At 42.8% G+C, this 22,619-nt stretch overlaps 1 protein-coding gene across 2 annotated transcripts in view; it reads right to left on the reverse strand.

Moving 5' to 3' along the window:
- The window catches only part of LOC124012044 (oxysterol-binding protein-related protein 10-like), a 165,549-nt gene that overhangs the window by 68,241 nt on the left and 74,689 nt on the right, over positions 1–22,619 (reverse strand). For both annotated transcript variants that reach the window (XM_046325410.1, XM_046325409.1), the window contains one exon: positions 14,375–14,563. In XM_046325410.1, coding sequence (XP_046181366.1) covers positions 14,375–14,563 — 189 coding nt within the window. The remainder of the gene's footprint in view (positions 1–14,374; positions 14,564–22,619) is intronic.

The raw sequence follows: 22,619 nt of genomic DNA on the forward strand, positions 1-22,619 counted from the left end.
AAGGAAGGAAGGAAGGAAGGAAGGAAGGAAGGAAGGAAGGAAAGAGAGATGGAAGGAAGGAAGGAAGGAAAGAAAGAGAGATGGAAGGAAGGAACGAAGGAAGGAAGTAAGGAAGGAAGGAAGGAAGGAAGGAAGGAAGGAAGGAAGGAAGGAAGGAAGGAAGGAAGGAAGGAAGGAAGGAAGGAAAGAGAGAGAGAGATGGAAGGAAGGAAGGAAGGAAGGAAGGAAGGAAGGAAGGAAAGAGAGAGATATGGAAGGAAAGAGGGAGATGGAAGGAAGGAAGGAAGGAAGGAAGGAAGGAAGGAAGGAAAGAGAGATGGAAGGAAGGAAAGAGAGAGATGGAAGGATGGAAAGAAAGACAGAGATGGAAGGAAGGAAGGAAGGAAGGAAGGAGAGATGGAAGGAAGGAAAGAGAGAAATGGAAAGAAAGACAGAGATGGAAGGAAGGAAGGAAAGAGAGATGAAAGGAAGGAAGGAAAGAGAGAGATGGAAGGAAGGAAAGAAAGAGATGGAAGGAAGGAAAGAGAGAGAGAGATGGAAGGAAGGAAAGAGAGAGAGATGGAAGGAAGGAAAGAGAGAGAGATGGAAGGAAGGAAAGAGAGAGATGGAAGGAAGGAAAGAGAGAGAGATGGAAGGAAGGAAAGAGAGAGATGGAAGGAAGGAAAGAGAGAGATGGAAGGAAGGAAAGAGAGAGATGGAAGGAAGGAAAGAGAGAGAGATGGAAGGAAGGAAAGAGAGAGATGGAAGGAAGGAAAGAGAGAGATGGAAGGAAGGAAAGAGAGATGGAAGGAAGGAAAGAGAGATGGAAGGAAGGAAAGAGAGATGGAAGGAAGGAAAGAGAGAGATGGAAGGAAGGAAGGAAAGAGAGATGGAAGGAAGGAAGGAAAGAAAGAGAGAAGGAAGGAAAGAAAGAGAGATGGAAGGAAGGAAAGAGAGAGATGGAAGGAAGGAAGGAAAGAGAGATGGAAGGAAAGAAAGAGAGATGGAAGGAGAGAGAGAGAGATGGAAGGAAGGAAGGAAAGAGAGAGAGATGGAAGGAAGGAAGGAAAGAGAGAGAGAGAGATGGAAGGAAGGAAAGAGAGAGAGATGGAAGGAAGGAAAGAGAGAGAGATGGAAGGAAGGAAAGAGAGAGAGATGGAAGGAAGGAAGGAAGGAAGGAAGGAAGGAAGGAAGGAAAGAGAGAGATGGAAGGAAGGAAGGAAGGAAGGAAGGAGAAAGAGAGAGAGAGATGGAAGGAAGGAAGGAAAGAGAGAGAGAGAGAGAGAGAGATGGAAGGAAGGATGGAAGGAAGGAAAGAGAGATGGAAGGAAGGAAGGAAGGAAGGAAGGAAGGAAGGAAGGAAGGAAGGAAGGAAGGAAGGAAGGAAGGAAGGAAAGAGAGAGATGGAAGGAAGGAAAGAGAGAGAGATGGAAGGAAAGAGAGAGAGAGATGGAAGGAAAGAGAGAGAGAGAGATGGAAGGAAGGAAAGAAGGAAGGAAGGAAGGAAGGAAGGAGAGAGAGATGGAAGGAAGGAAGGAAGGAAGGAGAGAGAGATGGAAGGAAGGAAAGAGAGAGAGATGGAAGGAAGGAAAGAGAGAGATGGAAGGAAGGAAAGAAAGAGAGATGGAAGGAAGGAAAGAAAGAGAGATGGAAGGAAAGAGAGAGAGAGATGGAAGGAAAGAGAGAGAGATGGAAGGAAGGAAAGAGAGAGAGATGGAAGGAAGGAAAGAGAGAGAGATGGAAGGAAGGAAGGAAAGAGAGAGATGGAAGGAAGGAAGGAAGGAAGGAAGGAAGGAAGGAAGGAAGGAAGGAAGGAAAGAGAAAGAGAGAGAGAGATGGAAGGAAGGACAGAAGGAAAGAGAGAGAGAGAGAGAGAGAGAGAGAGAGAGAGAGATGGAAGGAAGGACGGAAGGAAGGAAAGAGAGATGGATGGAAGGAAGTAAGGAAGGAAGGAGAGATGGAAGGAAGGAAGGAAGGAAAGAGAGAGAGATGGAAGGAAGGAAAGAGAGAGATGGAAGGAAAGAGAGAGAGAGAGATGGAAGGAAGGAAGGAAGGAAGGAAGGAAGGAAGGAAGGAAGGAAGGAAGGAAGGAAGGAAGGAAGGAAGGAAGGAAGGAAGGAAGGAGAGAGAGAGAGATGGAAGGAAGGAAGGAGAGATGGAAGGAAGGAAGGAAAGAGAGAGAGATGGAAGGAAGGAAGGAAAGAGAGAGAGAGATGGAAGGAAGGAAGGAAAGAGAGAGAGAGATGGAAGGAAGGAAAGAGAGAGAGAGATGGAAGGAAGGAAGGAAGGAAAGAGAGACAGAGAGATGGAAGGAAGGAAGGAAAGAGAGAGAGAGAGATGGAAGGAAGGAAAGAGAGAGAGAGAGATGGAAGGAAGGAAAGAGAGAGAGAGAGATGGAAGGAAGGAAAGAGAGAGAGAGATGGAAGGAAGGAAAGAGAGAGAGAGATGGAAGGAAGGAAAGAGAGAGAGAGATGGAAGGAAGGAAAGAGAGAGAGAGATGGAAGGAAGGAAGGAAAGAGAGAGAGAGATGGAAGGAGGGAAGGAAAGAGAGAGAGAGAGATAGAAGGAGGGAAGGAAAGAGAGAGAGAGAGATGGAAAGAGGGAAGAAGGAGGGAAGGAAAGAGAGAGAGAGAGAGATGGAAGGAGGGAAGGAAAGAGAGAGAGATGGAAGGAAGGAAGGAAAGAGAGAGAGAGAGATGGAAGGAAGGAAGGAAAGAGAGAGAGAGAGATGGAAGGAAGGAAGGAAGGAAGGAAGGAAGGACGGACGGAAGGAAGGAAGGAAAGAGAGATGGAAGGAAGGAAGGAAATAGAGATGGAAGGAAGGAAAGAAAGATGGAAGGAAGGAAAGAAAGAAAGAGAGATGGAAGGAAGGAAGGAAGGAAGGAAGGAAAGAGAGAGAGAGATGGAAGGAAGGAAGGAAGGAAGGAAAGAGAGAGATGGAAGGATGGAAGGAAAGAGAGAGAGATGAAAGGAAGGAAAGAAAGAGAGATGGAAGGAAAGAAAGAGAGATGGAAGGAAAGAGAGAGAGATGGAAGGAAAGAGAGAGAGATGGAAGGAAAGAGAGAGAGATGGAAGGAAGGAAGGAAGGAAAGAGAGAGAGATGGAAGGAAGGAAAGATAGAGAGAGAGATGGAAGGAAGGAAAGAAAGAGAGATGGAAGGAAGAAAAGAAAGAGAGATGGAAGGAAGGAAGGAAGTAAGGAAAGAGAGAGAGAGAGATGGAAGGAAGGAAGGAAGGAAAGAGAGAGAGATGGAAGGAAGGAAAGAGAGATGGAAGCAAGGAAAGAAAGAGAGATGGAAGGAAAGAAAGAGAGATGGAAGGAAAGAGAGAGAGAGATGGAAGGAAAGAGAGAGAGATGGAAGGAAGGAAGGAAAGAGAGAGAGATGGAAGGAAAGAGAGAGAGAGAGATGGAAGGAAGGAAAGAGAGAGAGAGAGATGGAAGGAAGGAAGGAAGGAAGGAAGGAAGGAAGGAAGGAAAGAGAGATGGAAGGAAGGAAGGAAGGAAAGAAAGAGAGATGGAAGGAAGGAACGAAGGAAGGAAGGAAGTAAGGAAGGAAGGAAGGAAGGAAGGAAGGAAGGAAGGAAGGAAGGAAGGAAGGAAGGAAGGAAGGAAGGAAAGAGAGAGAGAGATGGAAGGAAGGAAGGAAGGAAGGAAGGAAGGAAGGAAGGAAGGAAGGAAGGAAGGAAGGAAGGAAGGAAGGAAGGAAAGAGAGAGATATGGAAGGAAAGAGGGAGATGGAAGGAAGGAAGGAAGGAAGGAAGGAAGGAAGGAAGGAAGGAAGGAAGGAAGGAAAGAGAGATGGAAGGAAGGAAAGAGAGAGATGGAAGGATGGAAAGAAAGACAGAGATGGAAGGAAGGAAGGAAGGAAGGAGAGATGGAAGGAAGGAAAGAGAGAAATGGAAAGAAAGACAGAGATGGAAGGAAGGAAGGAAAGAGAGATGAAAGGAAGGAAGGAAAGAGAGAGATGGAAGGAAGGAAAGAAAGAGATGGAAGGAAGGAAAGAGAGAGAGAGATGGAAGGAAGGAAAGAGAGAGAGATGGAAGGAAGGAAAGAGAGAGAGATGGAAGGAAGGAAAGAGAGAGATGGAAGGAAGGAAAGAGAGAGAGATGGAAGGAAGGAAAGAGAGAGATGGAAGGAAGGAAAGAGAGAGATGGAAGGAAGGAAAGAGAGAGATGGAAGGAAGGAAAGAGAGAGATGGAAGGAAGGAAAAGAGAGAGATGGAAGGAAGGAAAGAGAGAGATGGAAGGAAGGAAAGAGATGGAAGGAAGGAAAGAGATGGAAGGAAGGAAAGAGAGATGGAAGGAAGGAAAGAGAGAGATGGAAGGAAGGAAGGAAAGAGAGATGGAAGGAAGGAAGGAAAGAAAGAGAGAAGGAAGGAAAGAAAGAGAGATGGAAGGAAGGAAAGAGAGAGATGGAAGGAAGGAAGGAAAGAGAGATGGAAGGAAAGAAAGAGAGATGGAAGGAAAGAGAGAGAGATGGAAGGAAGGAAGGAAAGAGAGAGAGATGGAAGGAAGGAAGGAAAGAGAGAGAGAGAGATGGAAGGAAGGAAAGAGAGAGAGAGAGATGGAAGGAAGGAAAGAGAGAGAGATGGAAGGAAGGAAAGAGAGAGAGATGGAAGGAAGGAAGGAAGGAAGGAAGGAAGGAAGGAAGGAAGGAAGGAAGGAAAGAGAGAGATGGAAGGAAGGAAGGAAGGAAGGAAGGAAGGAGAAAGAGAGAGAGAGATGGAAGGAAGGAAGGAAAGAGAGAGAGAGAGAGAGATGGAAGGAAGGATGGAAGGAAGGAAAGAGAGATGGAAGGAAGGAAGGAAGGAAGGAAGGAAGGAAGGAAGGAAGGAAGGAAGGAAGGAAGGAAAGAGAGAGATGGAAGGAAGGAAAGAGAGAGAGATGGAAGGAAAGAGAGAGAGAGATGGAAGGAAAGAGAGTGAGAGAGATGGAAGGAAGGAAGGAAGGAAGGAAGGAGAGAGAGATGGAAGGAAGGAAGGAAGGAGAGAGAGATGGAAGGAAGGAAAGAGAGAGAGATGGAAGGAAGGAAAGAGAGAGAGATGGAAGGAAGGAAGGAAAGAGAGAGAGAGATGGAAGGAAGGAAGGAAAGAGAGAGAGAGAGATGGAAGGAAGGAAAGAGAGAGAGAGATGGAAGGAAGGAAAGAGAGAGAGAGATGGAAGGAAGGAAAGAGAGAGAGATAGAAGGAAGGAAGGAAGGAAGGAAGGAAAGAGAGAGAGATGGAAGGAAGGAAGGAAGGAAGGAAGGAAGGAAGGAAGGAAGGAAGGAAGGAAGGAAGGAAGGAAGGAAGGAAGGAAGGAAGGAAGGAAAGAGAGAGAGAGAGATGGAAGGAAGGAAGGAAAGAAAGAGAGAGAGAGAGATGGAAGGAAGGAAAGAGAGAGAGAGAGTTGGAAGGAAGGAAGGACGGAAGGAAGGAAGGAAGGACGGAAGGAAGGAAGGAAGGAAGGAAGGAAGGAAGGAAAGAGAGAGAGAGATGGAAGGAAGGAAGGAAGGAAGGAAGGAAGGAAGGAAGGAAGGAAGGAAGGAAGGAAGGAAGGAAGGAAGGAAGGAAGGAAGGAAGGAAAGAGAGAGATGTAAGAAAGGAAAGGGAGATGGAAGGAAGGAAAGAAGGGAGATGGAAGGAAGGAAAGAGAGAGAGATGGAAGGAAGGAAAGAGAGAGAGAGAGATGAAAGGAAGGAAAGAGAGAGAGAGAGAGAGATGGAAGGAAGGAAAGAGAGAGAGAGAGAGATGGAAGGAAGGTAAGAGAGAGAGATGGAAGGAAAGAGAGAGAGAGATGGAAGGAAAGAGAGAGAGATGGAAGGACAGAGAGAGAGGGAAGGAAAGAGAGAGAGAGGGAAGGAAAGAGGGAATAGTAAGAGAGAGAAAAAAGGAGAAAAAGCGATGTAGCCCAGGGTCATCAAGCCTAAGAGTATTTCCTACAGAGCCCAATACAGTACTCTGCAGTAGAATCTAAAAACAAATCCCTCTCAGGTGGCAGATGTGAGACTTCACACTCACGGTTGATTTAACACAACCTCGACTTAGAGAGAGAAAGAGACAGACAGCCCATCAGTAGATATAGCCTGACTGAATTAGGCCACAGTCTCCCTCTGTCAGGGACCAGCCTCCTTTACTGGAAAACTGTCACGAGCTTGAACATCCTTCAAATGATGACACACCCTGACGATTCCCAGTGAGTTCTATTATTTTGATATATATATATATATGCTTTGTATACACATTACATCCACTTGTCTTAAGACTCCAGAGCAAAGGAATAGAGGATCCACGGAGAGTGGACAAACTAAAATAGCTTGGTTCAAAATGGCAGCCAGTGTGGAGGTAGACACTAGGCAGAGATAAACTGCCTCCCCTCATTTCCCACTGGAGAGACAATGAGTATAGAAATAGCCTGACCTGACTGAACCTTTGAGCCGTGGATGTCTAAATGCCCAGTGGTGCTGCTCTATTCACTGGGTCCAGGCGTCTGATGGGTTCACATCAGCCAGTTGTGACAGGCAGCACTGCTGGAGTCATGTGGTCTAGTTTCTGAGCTGGTCGGATTGTGATGGAACCTGCGAGTGAAAGGCAACAGCATGATGGCAGCACTCCCAGTGTTCACATGGAGGATGTGATGGATTTCAACAGGGGGTGTTGGGTTTGGGTTTTGACACCCAGTGAGTGTTGGTGTGCTGTGTTTCCATTCGACTGAGCAGAGGTTTGATCATGTGGAGATTCACTGGGGTGTGAAATATTACAGCCTGAGTCTCCTACTATACAACCCACAAATTCACAACTACTCACTACCTGTTAAGTTCATGTTTTCAGTATCCTTATACTTCTGCCACTACGGCGCAGTCACTCTGTTATTAGTACGCCTGGTGGTAGCCTCACTGTGGATGGGCCTGGTCTGAGTACAATGGCAACCATGTTTTGTGAAAATACGTTTTAGTAAACTTTGTTAAACTGGAACCTAGTTGTTGTGTCATTTTAAGTTAATAGCCATCCTCTGCTACCAAAGTTAACTGCAATGTGCCACCTCACTTCGACAAGAGGTCGTATGAAAGTTGGAATCTGGACACAGGTTACTAATCTGGACGAGAAAAAGCAAGCACTTGCGATGTTATTATCGCTCGAGGGACGAGCGAGAGATACAGCACTGGAAATATCCGTGGAGGATTTGAACAAGGATGACGGTGTGGGAACGTTGATCAGAACACTGGATTCTGTGTGTCTTAAAGAAGAGAAAGACCGTTTTTCTTATTTTGTTGCATTACAACCTGTATTTTAAATTGATTTTATTTGGATTTAACGTAATGGACATACACAAAATAGTCCAAATTGGTGTAGTGAAAAAAAAAGTATTTATTTGAAACATAAAAATGGTGCGTGCATACGTATTCACCCCCTTTCCTATGAAGCCCCTAAATAAGATCTGGTGCAAACAATTACCTTCAGAAGTCACATTATTAGTGAAATAAAGTCCACCTATGTGCATTCCAAGTGTCACATGATCTCAGTATTTATGAACCTGCTCTGAAAGGCCTCAGAGTCTGCAACACCACTAAGCAAGCGGCACCATGAAGACCAAGGAGCTCTCCAAACAGGTCAAGGACAAAGTTGTGGAGATGTACAGATAAGGGTTGAGTTATAAAAAAATATCAGAAACTTTTAATATCCCACATAGCCCCATTAAGTCCATTATTTAAAAAATGGAAAGAATATGGCACCACAACAAACCTGCCAAGAGAGGACCGACCACAAAAACTCACGGACCAGACAAGGAGGGCATTAATCAGAGAGGCAACAAAGAGACCAAAGATAACACTGAACACATTTGGTGTTCACCAAAAGGCATGTGGGAGACTCCCTAAATATATGGAAGAAGGTACTCTGGTCAGATGAGACTAAAATTGAGCTTTTTAGCCATCAAGGAAAACACTATGTCTGGCGCAAACCCAACACCTCTCATCACCCCGAGAACACCATCCCAAAAGTGAAGCATGGTGGTGACAGCACCATGCTGTGGGGGATGTTTTTCATTGGCAGGGCCTGGGAAACTGGTCAGAATTGAAGGAATGGTGAAAGGTGCTAAATACAGAAACCTGTTTCAATCTTCCAGAGATTTGAGACTGGGATGGAGGTTCACCTTCCAGCAGGATAATGACCCTAAGCATACTTCTAAAGCAACACTCGAGTGGTTTAAGAGGAAACATTTAAATGTTGAGAATTGAGAATCTGTGGTATGACTTAAAGATTGCTGAAAGATTAAATAGTTACAAAGCATTGTATACAGCACAGAACCCATCCAACTTGAAGGAGCTGGAGCGGTTTTGCCTCGAAGAATGGGCAAAAATCCCAGTGGCTAGATGTACCAAGCTTATAGAGAAGAAACATGTAGCTGTAATTGCTGCAAAAGGTGGCTCTACGACGTATTGACTTTGGGGGTTGGGGGGTGAATAGTTATGCACATCCTGATTTTCAGTCTTATTTCTTGTTTGTTTCACAATAAAAAATATGTTTTATCTTCAAAGTGGTAGTTATTCTAATTCTAGGTTGTAAGGCAACAAAATAGGAAAAATGCCAAGGGGGGGTGAATACTTTCGCAAGCCACTGTATCCCCGTACTATTAAGCAAAGCTTCCCTCAAGAAGTCAGGGGCTGTACTAGACATAAACAATGACAAGGCAGTGATGTTTAAACAACCAGTGACCCTTGAACTTACTACCTCAGGCCACTATTGCGTAAACATTTTTGACAAAGGCATTACAGAGTCTATGTAAAAAATGTGATTCTGATGGAAACAGAGCACATGCAAATTCTGAGAGAACATGAGAACAATTTTAAAACGTCACAAACAGTTTGGACATGCTACAGTTGACAGAGTTCAGAAATGACTCAGCAGTTCTAGGAATAATGTGTATTTCCATTCTACGGCAGATATTTAACAGTGTTGAGACATGCCAGACCAGCTTTTGGTTTGCCACTGGCTTCCAAGTACGATGAAACAGTAGCTGTAGATCTACATGAGAGAGTACCACACACTGTGTCCTTTCACATGATTGACCAAATCATATGCCTCAGTGCTGGAAGCATTGTGAATACAAAGAAGCCCAGAGAAATCGTCAAGCACTTCATTCATTCCTGGATAAGTGTGCAAGGCCCGCCCCAGAAATTGTACAGTTACAATGGAGGAGAATTCAATAATAATGAAATAAGAGAAATGGCTGAGAAATTCAACATGGAAGTAAAGCCAACTGCTGCATACAGTCCATAGAGAAATGGACTTCTGGAGAGACATAATCAAACACTCACAGAAAGTGAAGCAAGACAATGGATGTGACTGGAAAACAGCCCTAGATTGGAGCTTTGATGGCAAAAAACTCAATGCACAATGTTCATGGTTACAGCCCACAACAACTAGTGTTGGGGTAGAACCCTAATCTTCCCTCTGTACTTGTTGACAAGCCACCAAAACTAGAAGGGAACAATGTGAGTGCATGGATGGGACAGCACCTTTCAGCACTACATGCAGCGAGAAAAGCATTCACTGAAGGAGAGAGTGTTCAGAGAGAATTCTGCTCTACGTAAAAAAGTGTCGACCCACCGATGAGAAGTACGAGACTGAAAACAAAGTGTACTACAAACGAGTTGACTGTCAAGAGTGCAAAGGATGGTGTGGTGATATTTGTGAGTCACGGAGGCACCATTGTCAGGGTGCATCACTCAAGATTGTGGAAAGTAAATGATCAACAAGACGGAGGGGCTGTTGCTGAGAATCAGCCTCCTAATGTAAATGACAAAAAGGACAAATTAACAGACACAAATCTACCAGATGTCGCATCCAATGATATGGACACTGAAACAGGAAATGGAGCAGAGACCTTCAACCATGACACAGGTAATACTGTTGAGCGTTCAAATGAGGAAAACATTCAACAGCAGCCACGTGTAAAGACAACATGGTTATTTCAATCTGAAAACTGGACAAACTGTTAAATACATGGACAGAGAAAGTGGTATTCCACACACAGCAACCGTCATTGGACGAGCAGGAAAAGCCAAAAGGAAAACACCAGAACTGGTACAACTTGCAGTACTCTGAACCAGCTACACTTTCTGGTACAACAGGGTCAGCTGACCTGTCACTTGTAGATAATCTCAGAATTGAGCCAATGGAAAATCAAGAAAATCAGAATGACATTCAAAATGATGTACTTAAAACAAAAGGACATGTTATTTGACTCAGCTAAACTAGATGAGCTCAGTAATTGGAGGAAAAATGTGTCTCAACAAGGTGGGTATGTACCCTTAAAGAATCATTAACTGGAATAGTGCCAAAAGCATGTCTAGTGGCTAGAGGTTTAGAGGAGCTGGCTGCTAAACAATTCCCAAACGACTCATCTAGTGGCTAGAGGTTTAGAGGAGCTGGCTGCTAAACAACTCCCAAACGACTCATCTAGTGGCTAGAGGTTTAGAGGAGCTGGCTGCTAAACAACTCCCAAACGACTCATCTAGTGGCTAGAGGTTTAGAGGAGCTGGCTGCTAAACAACTCCCAAAAGACTCACCGACATGCGCCTCAGTGATCTGCCAGAAAAAATGGACACTTCATTCCATAGACATCAAATCTGCATTTTTGCAGGGAACAGAGCTGTCAAGGGACATTCACATCCGAGTGCCGCCTGAAGCTACGAGCGAAGGAACACTCTGGAAACTAAAAAGTGTGTGCGTGGCCCGGCAGATGAATCACTCTACTGGTACAACAAAGTGCAGAGTACAGGTGGGAAAACGGTGGATTCTGCCATCTTCTATTGGCTTGATCGATTTTCCATTGGTTTAATTCTGAGTTTATCTACAAGTGACGTTGTTAAACTGGAACTGGTGCCATTTTAAGTTAACAACTACAACTTACCAAGCCTCTGGGAGGGAGGGGATGTAAATCAGGTCATGGAAAAAGGGTAATGTAACAAGGCTCATTTTGGGCAGAATGCAGGTTAGCACAAGCTTGAAACAGCATAGAGAAAAGAAAGATAACCCCGTTTCCTATAATCCAAGTCCAAATTCAGAGATGGCCCCAAATGAGTGTTTGGGTAATTTAACAGTCAAACCATCTGCTTGATATTTACTCAAATCACTCTGGGTTCATTTCAGGTGACAAGTCTACTTTCCAAATGGTGAGAAATGTTGCCACTCCTCAAGTCGTTTTTCTGTTAATGTTTTTTATGAGAAGATCTCATTTAAAAAAAGTGGTTCTTCGTGTGAAGATTGACGCAGCGTATGAATCTGATCTGAATGGGGAATCTAACGACTTGAATCATCCAGGCACAAATGATCTTATCAAAAGCTTCTTGAAAATGTGTACTTCTTCCAAGAATGTCAATAACCTGGCACAGTGTTGTTTGAATCCCAAGTAGAAAAATGCATTCATTGAAGAAAAATACCAGAGCTACAGTTTCATGGGGAGCCTGGTAAAATGTCTCCATATTCCCTAGTGGAGTCCTTGTGGTGTTAGGTGATCCAATTCCTCAGCTAAGTTTTGATTACACGCTATCCTTCTAGCTGGTGTACTTTTCACCAATGCCCTTTTAGAGTTCCATGTTTCAGAGAACCTGGACAAAGCCAACTTGTTCCAGAAGCAGAACCTCAAAAGAGAGCAGCCGTTGTTGTTGGCTCCCATACCTGTGCATTGATACAGTGTCCGGTAGGTACAGCAGGAATAATGAGTTCTGACCATCATGTCCTTTATCCAGAACGGGCAAAGAATGTTGTTATTTGTGCCATGTAGAACCATCAGTAAAATCAAATATAATTTTATTTGTCACATGAGCTGAATACAACAGGTGTAGGTAGACCTTACAGTGAAATGCTTACTTACAAGCCCTTTAACCAACAATGCAGTTTTAAGACAAAATACCTTACAAAAATAAGAAAAAAAATTAAAGAGCAGCAGTAAAATAACAATAGCGAGACTATATACAGTACCGGTACAGAGTCAATGTATGGGGGCACCGGTTAGACGAGGTAATATGTACAGTACATGTACAGTACATAATGTGACTATGCATAGATAATAAACAGAGTAGCAGCAGTGTAAAATAAGCGGGTGGGGGCAATGCAAATAGTCTGGGTGGCCATTTGATTAGACATTCAGGAGTCTTATTTCTTGAGGGTAGAAGCTGTTAAGAAGCCTCATGGACCTAGACTTGGCGCCCCGGTACCGCTTGCTCTGTGGTAGCAGAGAGAACAGTCTATGACTATGGTAGCTGGAGTCTGACAATTTTTAGGGCATTCCTCTGACATCGCCTGGTATAGAGGTCCTGGATGGCAGGAAGCTAGGCTTCAGATGTACAGTAACTAATGGAACTAATGTTCAGCCCGTTACCCATTCCTGGAAGGCAATGTCCGACAGAGGCAATGGTACAGCACACAAGTGTGTCCACTGCCAATACTCCATATATACCAGGCCTCAAAGTCAAAGACAACTCTAGTCTGCACCAGCTTCGGTTGCTGACGGTGTCTAAAGCTGTATACAGCCAAATATTTCGCAGGTTGACGTTTATTGTCATGAGTCTTGTCCTGGAGGCAGAACTGAGCAATTTCCCCTTAGATAGGCCAGCAGCAAAGACAAAATTGGTTATATTGTAAAAGTTCATGATTTTTATTTATTTATTTTTTTAGCTTTTTGGTCTTCATTTAAAGTTAGGGTTAGGCATTAGGGTTTAGGAGTGTGGTTAAGGTTCGGGTTCAAAAATCAGATTTGAGGACTTTGTGGCTGTGCCAGCTAGTGACAACTACACAGAGCTGGCTCCAGAACAAGATTCATGACGAAAAATGCTAACCTGCGAATATTTTAGGGAAAAGACATAATAATAAGGAACAAAAATAGGCCTACTTTTTTCAAAGCTTAGAGGAAAAACAGTTTATCCCTGATGGATAGAAGAATACACTGTCATCACTTGGAGAATGATTTCCATCAGCTGAAAATGTATTCAAGTCATCTTATCTATATAATTCAGCAGACAAGTACACAGCCCACTGACAATAGCAGGAACAAGACTAGACCGCTAGGACTAACTAAACAAAAGTTGTGAATGAGGCGACTGCACAGCTAAAAGTGTCAGACAATCGTGATTCCATCAAGTTCTTATCTGCTGTCTCTGGCCTATAGTACAGTATAGCGTCATCTTTTTCAATAAATCCCGATAAGCAACTGCAGACAGGCTATACAGAAAGGTTACAAAATCAGTCGTTATAAAAGGCAAAGCTTACATTTATGAATGAATGCATGTGAGCAGTAGCCTGCTTAACCCAGATTGCTGTGCTCACAGTGTGTTCAGTCTGGTTTGAACCTCTACGGGATCGGTGATCCTGTACTGGGACGGTTGTTGCTAACGTGTGCTAATGTGACTAGAATGACGTTGTAAGTAACACCCAACTTTCCAGAAAGCTTCCATTCTTGTTATTGTAACAGAAGTGTCCAATTTCTGTTGGCCTGGTATGATTCCCAATCAGAGGCAGCTGTTTAGCGTCGTCTCTGATTGGGGATCATATTTCGGCAGCCATTTCCCCACTGTGTTTTGTGGGATCTTGTTTATGTGTAGTTGCCTGTGAGCACAGCTGAAAGCATAGCTTCACGTTTCATTTGTTTAAAAAAAAAATGTTTTGTGCCGTTTCACGAAATAAAAGATGTAGAACCCATATCACGATGCGCCTTGGTCCAAATGTTATTTCGACGGTTGTGACTCTGATCAGTTTTGGAGGAAGAATTCAAAAAGGGCAGTTTCAGTATCAAAATGTTTATGCAAATCAATGCCAAATTCTTCAGTTGGTTACTTAACCATTTTAGCAGAAACTGGAGTTACTGCTATAATGCCCCTACAGTATGTAGACCATAAAGACACACCACCTCTCTCTAGTTCAGACTTCACTCCATAGGTACAACATTAGCTTGCCTATTAGCTAGATATCCCTTTTGTCGCATGCCATGTTAAGCAGTATGGATGTATACAGAGAAATGCAAAGCCAGATCAAGCTACAGACATAGAGAGCAGTGTAGTCAATGTTGATCGGGTCAAACGCCCAGGCCCAAAAATATTTTATGAACTCACTGCACCAACGGCCCACCAGAGGGTCGGCAGAAACACTGAATGCATAGGACATGGGATAGAGTGCAGTATTGAAACAAGAGTGTTGGGGTCAATGTTGCGGTCAACTTGAAATGACTGGGTCATGTACTTTGAACAGAAATATTCCATAATGTGGAATTAGTTCATTTAAAAATCCAAACTCCATGACTCCAATCTGGCTGGAATTGGGTTGAATTTGGCAGACAGTCTGCCTAGCGTCTACAACAATGAATAATCAATGAATCCATGATGATGTCATCAGAGAGGGACAGTTCCTGGTTCCACCCACCTCTTTGACCTCCAGCAGTCTGCCAGGACACTGGTTTTTGGCCCGTTGGGCAGCGGCTGGAGACTTGTGGTGGGTGATGGTCACGATGTTGCTGGGTGTGCCCAAACCCGCCAAGTGCCTCTGGGTACCAGGCGAAGAGGAGGCTGGCAGGAGGGAGACACTACGGGACCGAACGGAAGATGATGAGCCCTAAGAGAGAAAGACAAAACAAATAGAGGGATATGTGAAGTGCCAAATATTCAACTACTTCCTACTTCTACTTTCATCTAACATTCACCTGTATCCTATGAACTGAGAGTCAAAACAGAAAACAGAAAAGGAGTTTAGCCTTCTTGAATAAGCTTGGGTACTGTATAAAAGCCATGTTGAAACCAGTGCCTGACGAAAGGCAGCAAACCGAAGACAGCACCTTGTTGTTTCCTTAAAAAGGTCCACCTTTCAGTCGTATGAAGAGAACCATGACTAACCCTTAGCCTGGGCCTCTTGTTAACACAAACCCCCAAACAAAACTAGAGCAAACGCTTCCACCTCTCCAGTGAAGTTAACTCCTAAATTCAGGGTACTTCCCTCCTGACAAGAGCCAAGAAGTTACAGAGGTGAACGACCAGTTAAAAGAGAGTTAAGAAGCTATCAACGGAACTTAAAGAGTGGACCTTTGCCTTTTGTTTTCTTTATAGTTCACACCATCAAAATCAAATTCAGTTAGCTCCTTCCCTCCCTCTCTCTACATCTCCCTGCCCTCTCTATAATAAATAGCTGCCATGTCTCTCAGTCAGAACTCGTCCTCACCCTCAATCAATTTACAGCAGTCCCAGAGAGAAAAGAGTCCCTACAACCTGGATACCACAGAGGACTGGGCACAGCCAAGAGAGAGCAGTAAAGATAAATACATGAATCAAATAAACGACTCTGTCCCTGAGCACTGCAAACCGGAGGAGAAACAACTCTGCTTCAGTTTTAGAACTGGCAACTCTCGCTCCCAGGACCTCAGAGCCCTTAATAGTCAAACGGACAAGGGCACAATGTGACAGGAAAGTACAGGACGTAATCTACAGTGCATTCAGAAAGTATTCAGACCCCTTCACATTTCCACATTTTGTTACATTACAGCATTATTCTAAAATGTATTTTATTATTTTTTATCACCAATCTACACACAATACCTCAGAATGACAAAGTGAAAACAGTTTTTCTTTTTTTTACATTTTTGCAAATGTATTAATAAAAAATAAAAAGCAGAAATAGCTTATTTCCCTAAGTATTCGGATCCTTTGCATTGAGACTCGAAATTGAGCTCAGGTGCATCCTATTTTCATTTATCATCCTTGAGCTGTTTCTACAACCTGATTGGAGTCCACTTGTGGTAAGATCAATTGATTGGACATGATTTGGAAAGGCACACACCTGTCTATATAAGGTCCCCCTTTGACAGTGCATGTCAGAGCAAAAACCAAGCCGTGAGATCGAAGGAATTGTCCGTAGAGCTCCGAGACAAGATTGTGCTGAGCAACAGATCTGAGGAAGGGTAACAAAAAATGTCTGCAGCATTGAAGGTCCCCAAGAACACAGTGGCCTCCATCATTCTTAAAATTTACCAATAACCCAAGTTCTTCTGTGGAGATGGGAGAACCTTCCAGAAGGACAACCATTTCTGCAGCACTCCACCAATGAGGCTTTTATGGTAGAGTTGTCAGACGGAAGCCACTCCTCAGTAAAAGGCACATGACAACCCGCTTGGAGTTTGCAAAAAGGCACCCAAAGGACTCTCAGACCATGAGAAACAAGATTCTATGGTCTGATGAAACCAAGATTGATACTCTTTGGCAAAGCATCACATCTGGAGGAAAACTGGCACCATCCCTACGGTGATGCATGGTGGTGGCAGCATCATGCTGTGGGGATATTTTTCAGCGGTAGGGACTGGGAGACTCGTCAGGATCAAGGGAAAGATGAACGGAGGAAAGTACAAAGAGATCCTTGATGAAAACTTGCTCCAGAGCGCTCAGGACCTCAGACTGGGGCAAAGGTTCACCATCCAACAGGACAACGACCCTAAGCACCCAGCCAAGACAACGCAGGAGTGGCTTCGGGAAAAGTTTCTGAATGTCCTTAAGTGGTCCAGCCACAGCCCAGACTTGGAACCCGATTGAACATCGCTGGAGAGACCTGAAAATAGCTGTGCAGCGACGCTCCCCATCCAACCTGACAGAGCTTGAGAGGATCTGCAGAGAAGAACTCCCCAAATACAGGTATGCCAAGCTTGTAGCATCATACCCAAGAAGACAAGGCTGTAATCTCTGCCAAAGGTGCTTCAACAAAGTAATCAGTAAAGGGTCTGAATACTTAAGTGATATTTTAGCATTTCTCTTTATACATTTGCAAACATTTCGACCAACCTTTTTTTGCTTTGTCATTATTGGATATTGTGTGTAGATTGATGAGGAAAAACAGCAATTTAATCAATTTTATTGATGCATTTGAATTTAGAAAATGCTCTGTTATTAAAATAAATAAATGTTTTGCTCCATGAAGTAATCCAATAATGTGTACAAATCTTCTCTCATTGATTGAGACAGTTGGGTCCACCTAAAAGTGCCGCATGTCACTCACCTGTCACGCTCAATGAGAGAGGATTTGAAATAGACAAGATGGCAGTGTACACGTAAACGGAGCATTTTCTAAATTCAAACAAACCACCTGCAACTGGACACTGATATTTTAGAAGATGCATGTTAGGCCGAATCGAGAACAAATATAGTATCGCCAAGTTAAGGTTAGTCAAAGATTCTCTGTGCTACACCAAACAGTACCCTTCATGTAACACCTAATTGGACATCACATTAGCCCATTACAATCTGCTAGCTCGGCTAACTTATGAATACAGCAAAGATTATTCAAGCTTGTAAACTAAAGGTACTAGGTTCTACTTTTCTGTGGATACAGAAAGAAAAAACATGACTTTTCTCATAAAGGTACAAAAAAACAGTATACTAATGAAACTCTCCAATTCCTGCATTCCATTAGGTCTCCAATTGGGGACTGTTAAATATTTATCCCCCTTGCTTAATGCATTTCCCTAGTAAGAAACAATTAAGTGAATAAATCTACATATACTATATACATGCAGTCACTCTCCACGTACTGCAACCTCAACAGTATTTCACCAAGCTCCCTTCTCCCCCCCCCCCCCCCCCCATCCCAACTGGCAGGTCTCTCCCTCACAGGTGTGCCCTTACTGCGTGGGTCGACTTGGCCCTCCAGAATGGAACATGGGGCAGGAGACAGTATCAAAAAGATAGAAATCATCTACTGTAATGTATCTATAGTGGGGCTCTGCTGAGCCTGTTAAGAGGCACCTGAAAAAGGGACTGATACCGAATACCCGCCTGAGCACACCACTCATGCATCAAACGCAATGATATGCTAGGGGGGGCCTGCAGAGAAATAAGTCTACAAAGAGCCAGGATGAGAGGAATTTCAAACCTCAATGAGATTTATTCTAAAATACGGTAGTATCCTTTCTTCCACTGCAGTGTGGTAGAAAACGTAGCCTCCGGCAATATAAGAGATGCCTTTCTTCCTTACATGAACCATGAACCAATGAAAGTCATTGTCATTGAAAAAGGGTTGCTCTTTGTAACTGGTGACTGACTCATTGAAAGAAATGGTATGAAATAGGGCTGTGGTGGTCATGAAATGTTGTCAGCCAGTGATTGTCAAGCAAATAACTGCCGGTCTCACGGTAATCGGCCATTAACAACACATCTACATTTTTTTAAAGTATATAAATCCAATTTAATTTAGCCTACACCTTCACAATAAATCCATTATTTATTTTAGACGGGTCTAAAGAAACATGATATGAAGAAAATTCTGTCTATTTCAGAAGAACAGAATAGCTTACTCAGTGTTAGGCCCTGATCTGGCTATGGGATACTAGTTCATTTGTCAGAAAAGATTTGCTTAAAATTCCTTGGAATTATGTTATATTATTTTAGAGTATGAAAAATGTAATTGAACATAGCTGAATAAAATAGAAAGGATATGGGCGCAACGGAGCTAGAGGCGTTACTACAGACCCGGGTTCATTTTCCGGGTTAAGCTGGTGGGTGCTAAGGAGCGCGGATAGGTGGGTCATGTTTCGGAGGACGCATGACACCACCGTCGCCTGTCCTGAGCCAGTTGGGGAGTTTCAGCGATGAGACAAGATCGAAATTGGGAAGAAAAAAGGGGTGTAAAATACACATTTCAAATCATAATTTGAATGTATAAAAAAATCAAAACGTAATATGTGTGAAATTTGTTTTTATTCAGAATGGACCATTATCATGCACCTATCTCGGAACATGAGTAGAGAAAAAAAATGCTGTCTATGCACTTAAATAGCAAATGGATGATGCTTTTCCCGTGGTTCATTTTCATGCCAGCCAGGTAGGCTATACTCCTGTTGTAAAGAGAAGCAATTTGCTTAACTTCTATTGGATCGGTGTCCCTAAACCAGGACAATTATTGCTCAATATGCAATAATGTGACTAGAATGACAATGTAAACAACAGCCGACTTTCCAGGACATAGACATGTCTTATAACGGGCAGAAAGCTTAAATGATTGTTCATCTAACTGCAGTGTCCAATTTACAGTAGCTATTTCAGCAAAAAGAATACCAAGCCATTGTTTGAGGCGAGTGCACAACAACAAAACACATCATGGCACTTGGTTTGATACATTCACCTCTGAAGGTAAATAATGTACTTACATTCAGTAATCTTGCTCTGATTTGTCATCCTGAGGGTCCCAGAGATACAATATAGCATAGTTTTGCTTTTATATTCAAATGTAGGAACTGGGTTCTACAGTTTGACCCCCCCACCCCCGGCCATCTAGATGTGTGAAGGTTAGTGTATTTTCTGTAGGGAAGCGAATGATCAATCATGAATGACATTCCTGGGAGTGTGTAAACTTTAATTTTGTATTACCATAGCATTTTTGTATGTTCTCTATAGGTATGTACTTGAAAATGTATAAATGGACCAATTCAGGTCATTTGGGCAAACTCCTGGCAGACTTGATACAAAATATTGTGTAGTGATGTTATTCTTAACTGGATTTGTCTGAAACTTTGCTCACACACTGCTGCCATCCTGTGGACAACATCTAAATGACACAGACTCCTATCTCAATGTATGGCCTTTCTCTTGAATTTCAAAGATGATGAAACATAACATATAGATCTTTTTACCAGATCTAATGCGTTATATTCTCCTACATTCATTTCACATTTCCACAAACATCAAATTGTTTCATTTCAAATGGGATCAAGAATATGCATATCCTTGCTTCAGGTCCTGAGCTACAGGCAGTTAGATTTGGGTATGTAATTTTAGGCGAAAATGGAAAGATAATAAACATGTATTTATTTCAACTTTATTAAACCAGGTAGGCCAGTTGAGAACAAATCTATATACAGTGTGTTCAAATGTAGAAAGGCAATAAATAGGCCATAGTGGTAAATTACAATTTAGCATGAACACTGGAGTGATAGATGTGCAGATGATGATGTGCAAGTAGAGATACTGGGTTGCAAAATAGCAAAAAAAAAAAAAAATAACATGGGGATGAGGGTGGGATATTTACAGATGTGCAGTGCCCTGACAGCTGATGCTTATAGTTAATGAGGGAGAAATGAGTCTCCAGCTTCATTGACTTTTGCAATTCATTCCAGTCATTTGCAGCAGAGAACCGGAAGGAAAGGCGGCCAAATGAGGTGTTGGCTTTGGGGATGACCAGTGAAATATACCTGCTGGAACGCGTGCTATGGGTGGGTGTTGCTATGGTGACCAGTGAGCTGAGATAAGGCGGGGATTTACCTAGCAAAGACTTATAGATGACCTGAAGCCAGTGGGTTTGGCGACGGATATGTAGCGAAGGCCAGCCAACTAGAGCATACAGGTCGCAGTGGTGGGTAGTATATGGGGATTTAGTGACAAAATGAATAGCACTGTGATCCTACATAATATGCTGAGTAGTGTTGGAGGCTCTTTTGTAAATGACATTGCCGAAGTCAAGGATCGGTAGGATAGTCTGTTTTACGAGGGTATGTTTGGCAGAATGAGTGAAGGATGCTTTGTTGCGAAATAGGAAGCCAATTCTAGATTTAATTTTGGATTGGAGATGCTTAACCTTTTTGGGATAGGGGGCAGCATTTTGAATAGCGTGCCCAGAGTGAACTGCCTCCTACTCTGTCCCAGATGCTAATATATGCTAATATATGCTAATATATGTATATTATATGCATATTATTATTAGTATTGGATAGAAAACACTGAAGTTTCTAATGAATGATGTCTGTGAGTAAAACAGAACTCATATGGCAGGCAAAAACCTGAGAAAAATCCAACCAGGAAGTGGGATATCTGAGGTTTGTAGTTTTTCAAAGCTTGGCCTACCAAATACACATTGAGATATGGATAAAGTTGCACTTCCTACAGCTTCCACTAGATGTCAACCGTCTTTAGAAACTTGAATGAGGATTCGACTATAAAGGAGGGGCTCATGAGACCTCTGAGTTAGTGGTCTAATGATGCGCGCTCCAGACAGAGTTACCTCTCGTTCCAGTGCTTTTCTGAAGACAAAGGAATTCTCCGGTTGGAACATTATTGATGTTTTATGTTAAAAACATCCTAAAGATTGATTCCATACATCGTTTGACATGTTTCTAAAGGACTGTAACGGAACTTTGAGTTTTTGTCTGGACGAAGTGCCTGCACCTCATGAAGATGGATTACTGGGCTGAACACGCTAACAATAAGTGGCTATTTGGACATAAATTATGGACTTTATGGAACAAATCCGTCATTTATTGTCGAACTGGGATTCCTAGGAGTGCCTTCTGATGAAGATCATCAAAGGTAAATGAATATTTATGGTGTTGTTTCCAACTCTGTCGACTCCAAAATGGCGGCTATTCCTCTGGCTGTTTTGGGTTATGAGCGCTGTTCTCAGATTATGCTTTTTCCGTAAAGTTTTTTTGAAATCTGACACAGCGGTTGCATTAAGGAGAAGTTTATCTTTAATTCTGTGAATAACACTTGTATATTTTATCAATGTTTATTATGAGTATTTCTGCAAAATCACTGGATGTTTTGGAATCAAAACATTACTGCACATAAGACGCCAATGTAAACTGAGATGTTTGGATATAAATATGCACATTATCGAACAAAACATACATGTATTGTGTAACATGATGTCCTATGAGTGTCATCTGATGAAGATCATCAAAGGTTAGTTATTAATTTGATCTATATTTCTGTTTTTTGTGACTCCTATCTTTGGCTGGAAAAAATGGCTGTGTGTTTTCTTCGACATAATCATATGTTGTGTTTTCGCTGTAAGGCATTTTTGAAATTGGTCAAGATGGGAAGATAAACATTTTGTTAATCTTTCATTTGCTGTATTGGACTTAAATGTGTAAAAGTTAAATATTTCAAAAAAATATTTTAGAATTTCACGCACTGCCTTTTTAGCGGAATGTTGTCGAGGGGTTCCCCTGCCCTAGAAAGGTTAACGTGAGTCTAGAAGGAGAGTTTACAGTCTAACCAGACACCTACTGTAGGTATTTGTCCACATATTCTAAGTCAGAACCGTCCAGAGTAGTGACCCTAGTCGGGCGGGCGGGTGCTGGCAGCAATTGGTTGAAGAGCATATATTTAGTTTTACTAGCATTTAAGGGCAGTTGGAGGCCACGGAATGAGTGTTGTATGGCATTGAAGCTCGTTCGGAGGTTTGTTAACACAGTGTCCAAAGAAGGACCAGAAGTATACAGAATGGTGTCGTCTGCGTAGAGATGGATCAGAGAATCACCAGCAGCAAGAGCGACATCATTGATATATACAGAGAAAAGAGTCTGCCCGAGAATTGAACCCTGTAGCACCCCCATAGAGAGACTGCCAGAGGTCCAGACAACAGGTCCTCCGATTTGGCACACTGAACTCTATCTGAGAAGTAGTCGGTGAAACAGGCGAGGTAGTCATTTGAGAAACCAAGGCTATTGAGTCTGCCAATAAGAATGCGGTAATTGACAGAGTCAAAAGCCTTGGCCAGGTCGATGAAGACGGCTGCACAGTATTGTCTTTTATCGATGGCGGTTATGATATCATTTAGGACCTTGAGCGTGGCTGAGGTGCACCCATGACCAGCTCGGAAACCAGATTGCATAGCGGAGAAGGCACAGTGGGATTCGAAA

Source organism: Oncorhynchus gorbuscha, linkage group LG24 (assembly GCF_021184085.1).
Source record: "Oncorhynchus gorbuscha isolate QuinsamMale2020 ecotype Even-year linkage group LG24, OgorEven_v1.0, whole genome shotgun sequence".
Lineage (NCBI taxonomy): Eukaryota > Metazoa > Chordata > Actinopteri > Salmoniformes > Salmonidae > Oncorhynchus > Oncorhynchus gorbuscha.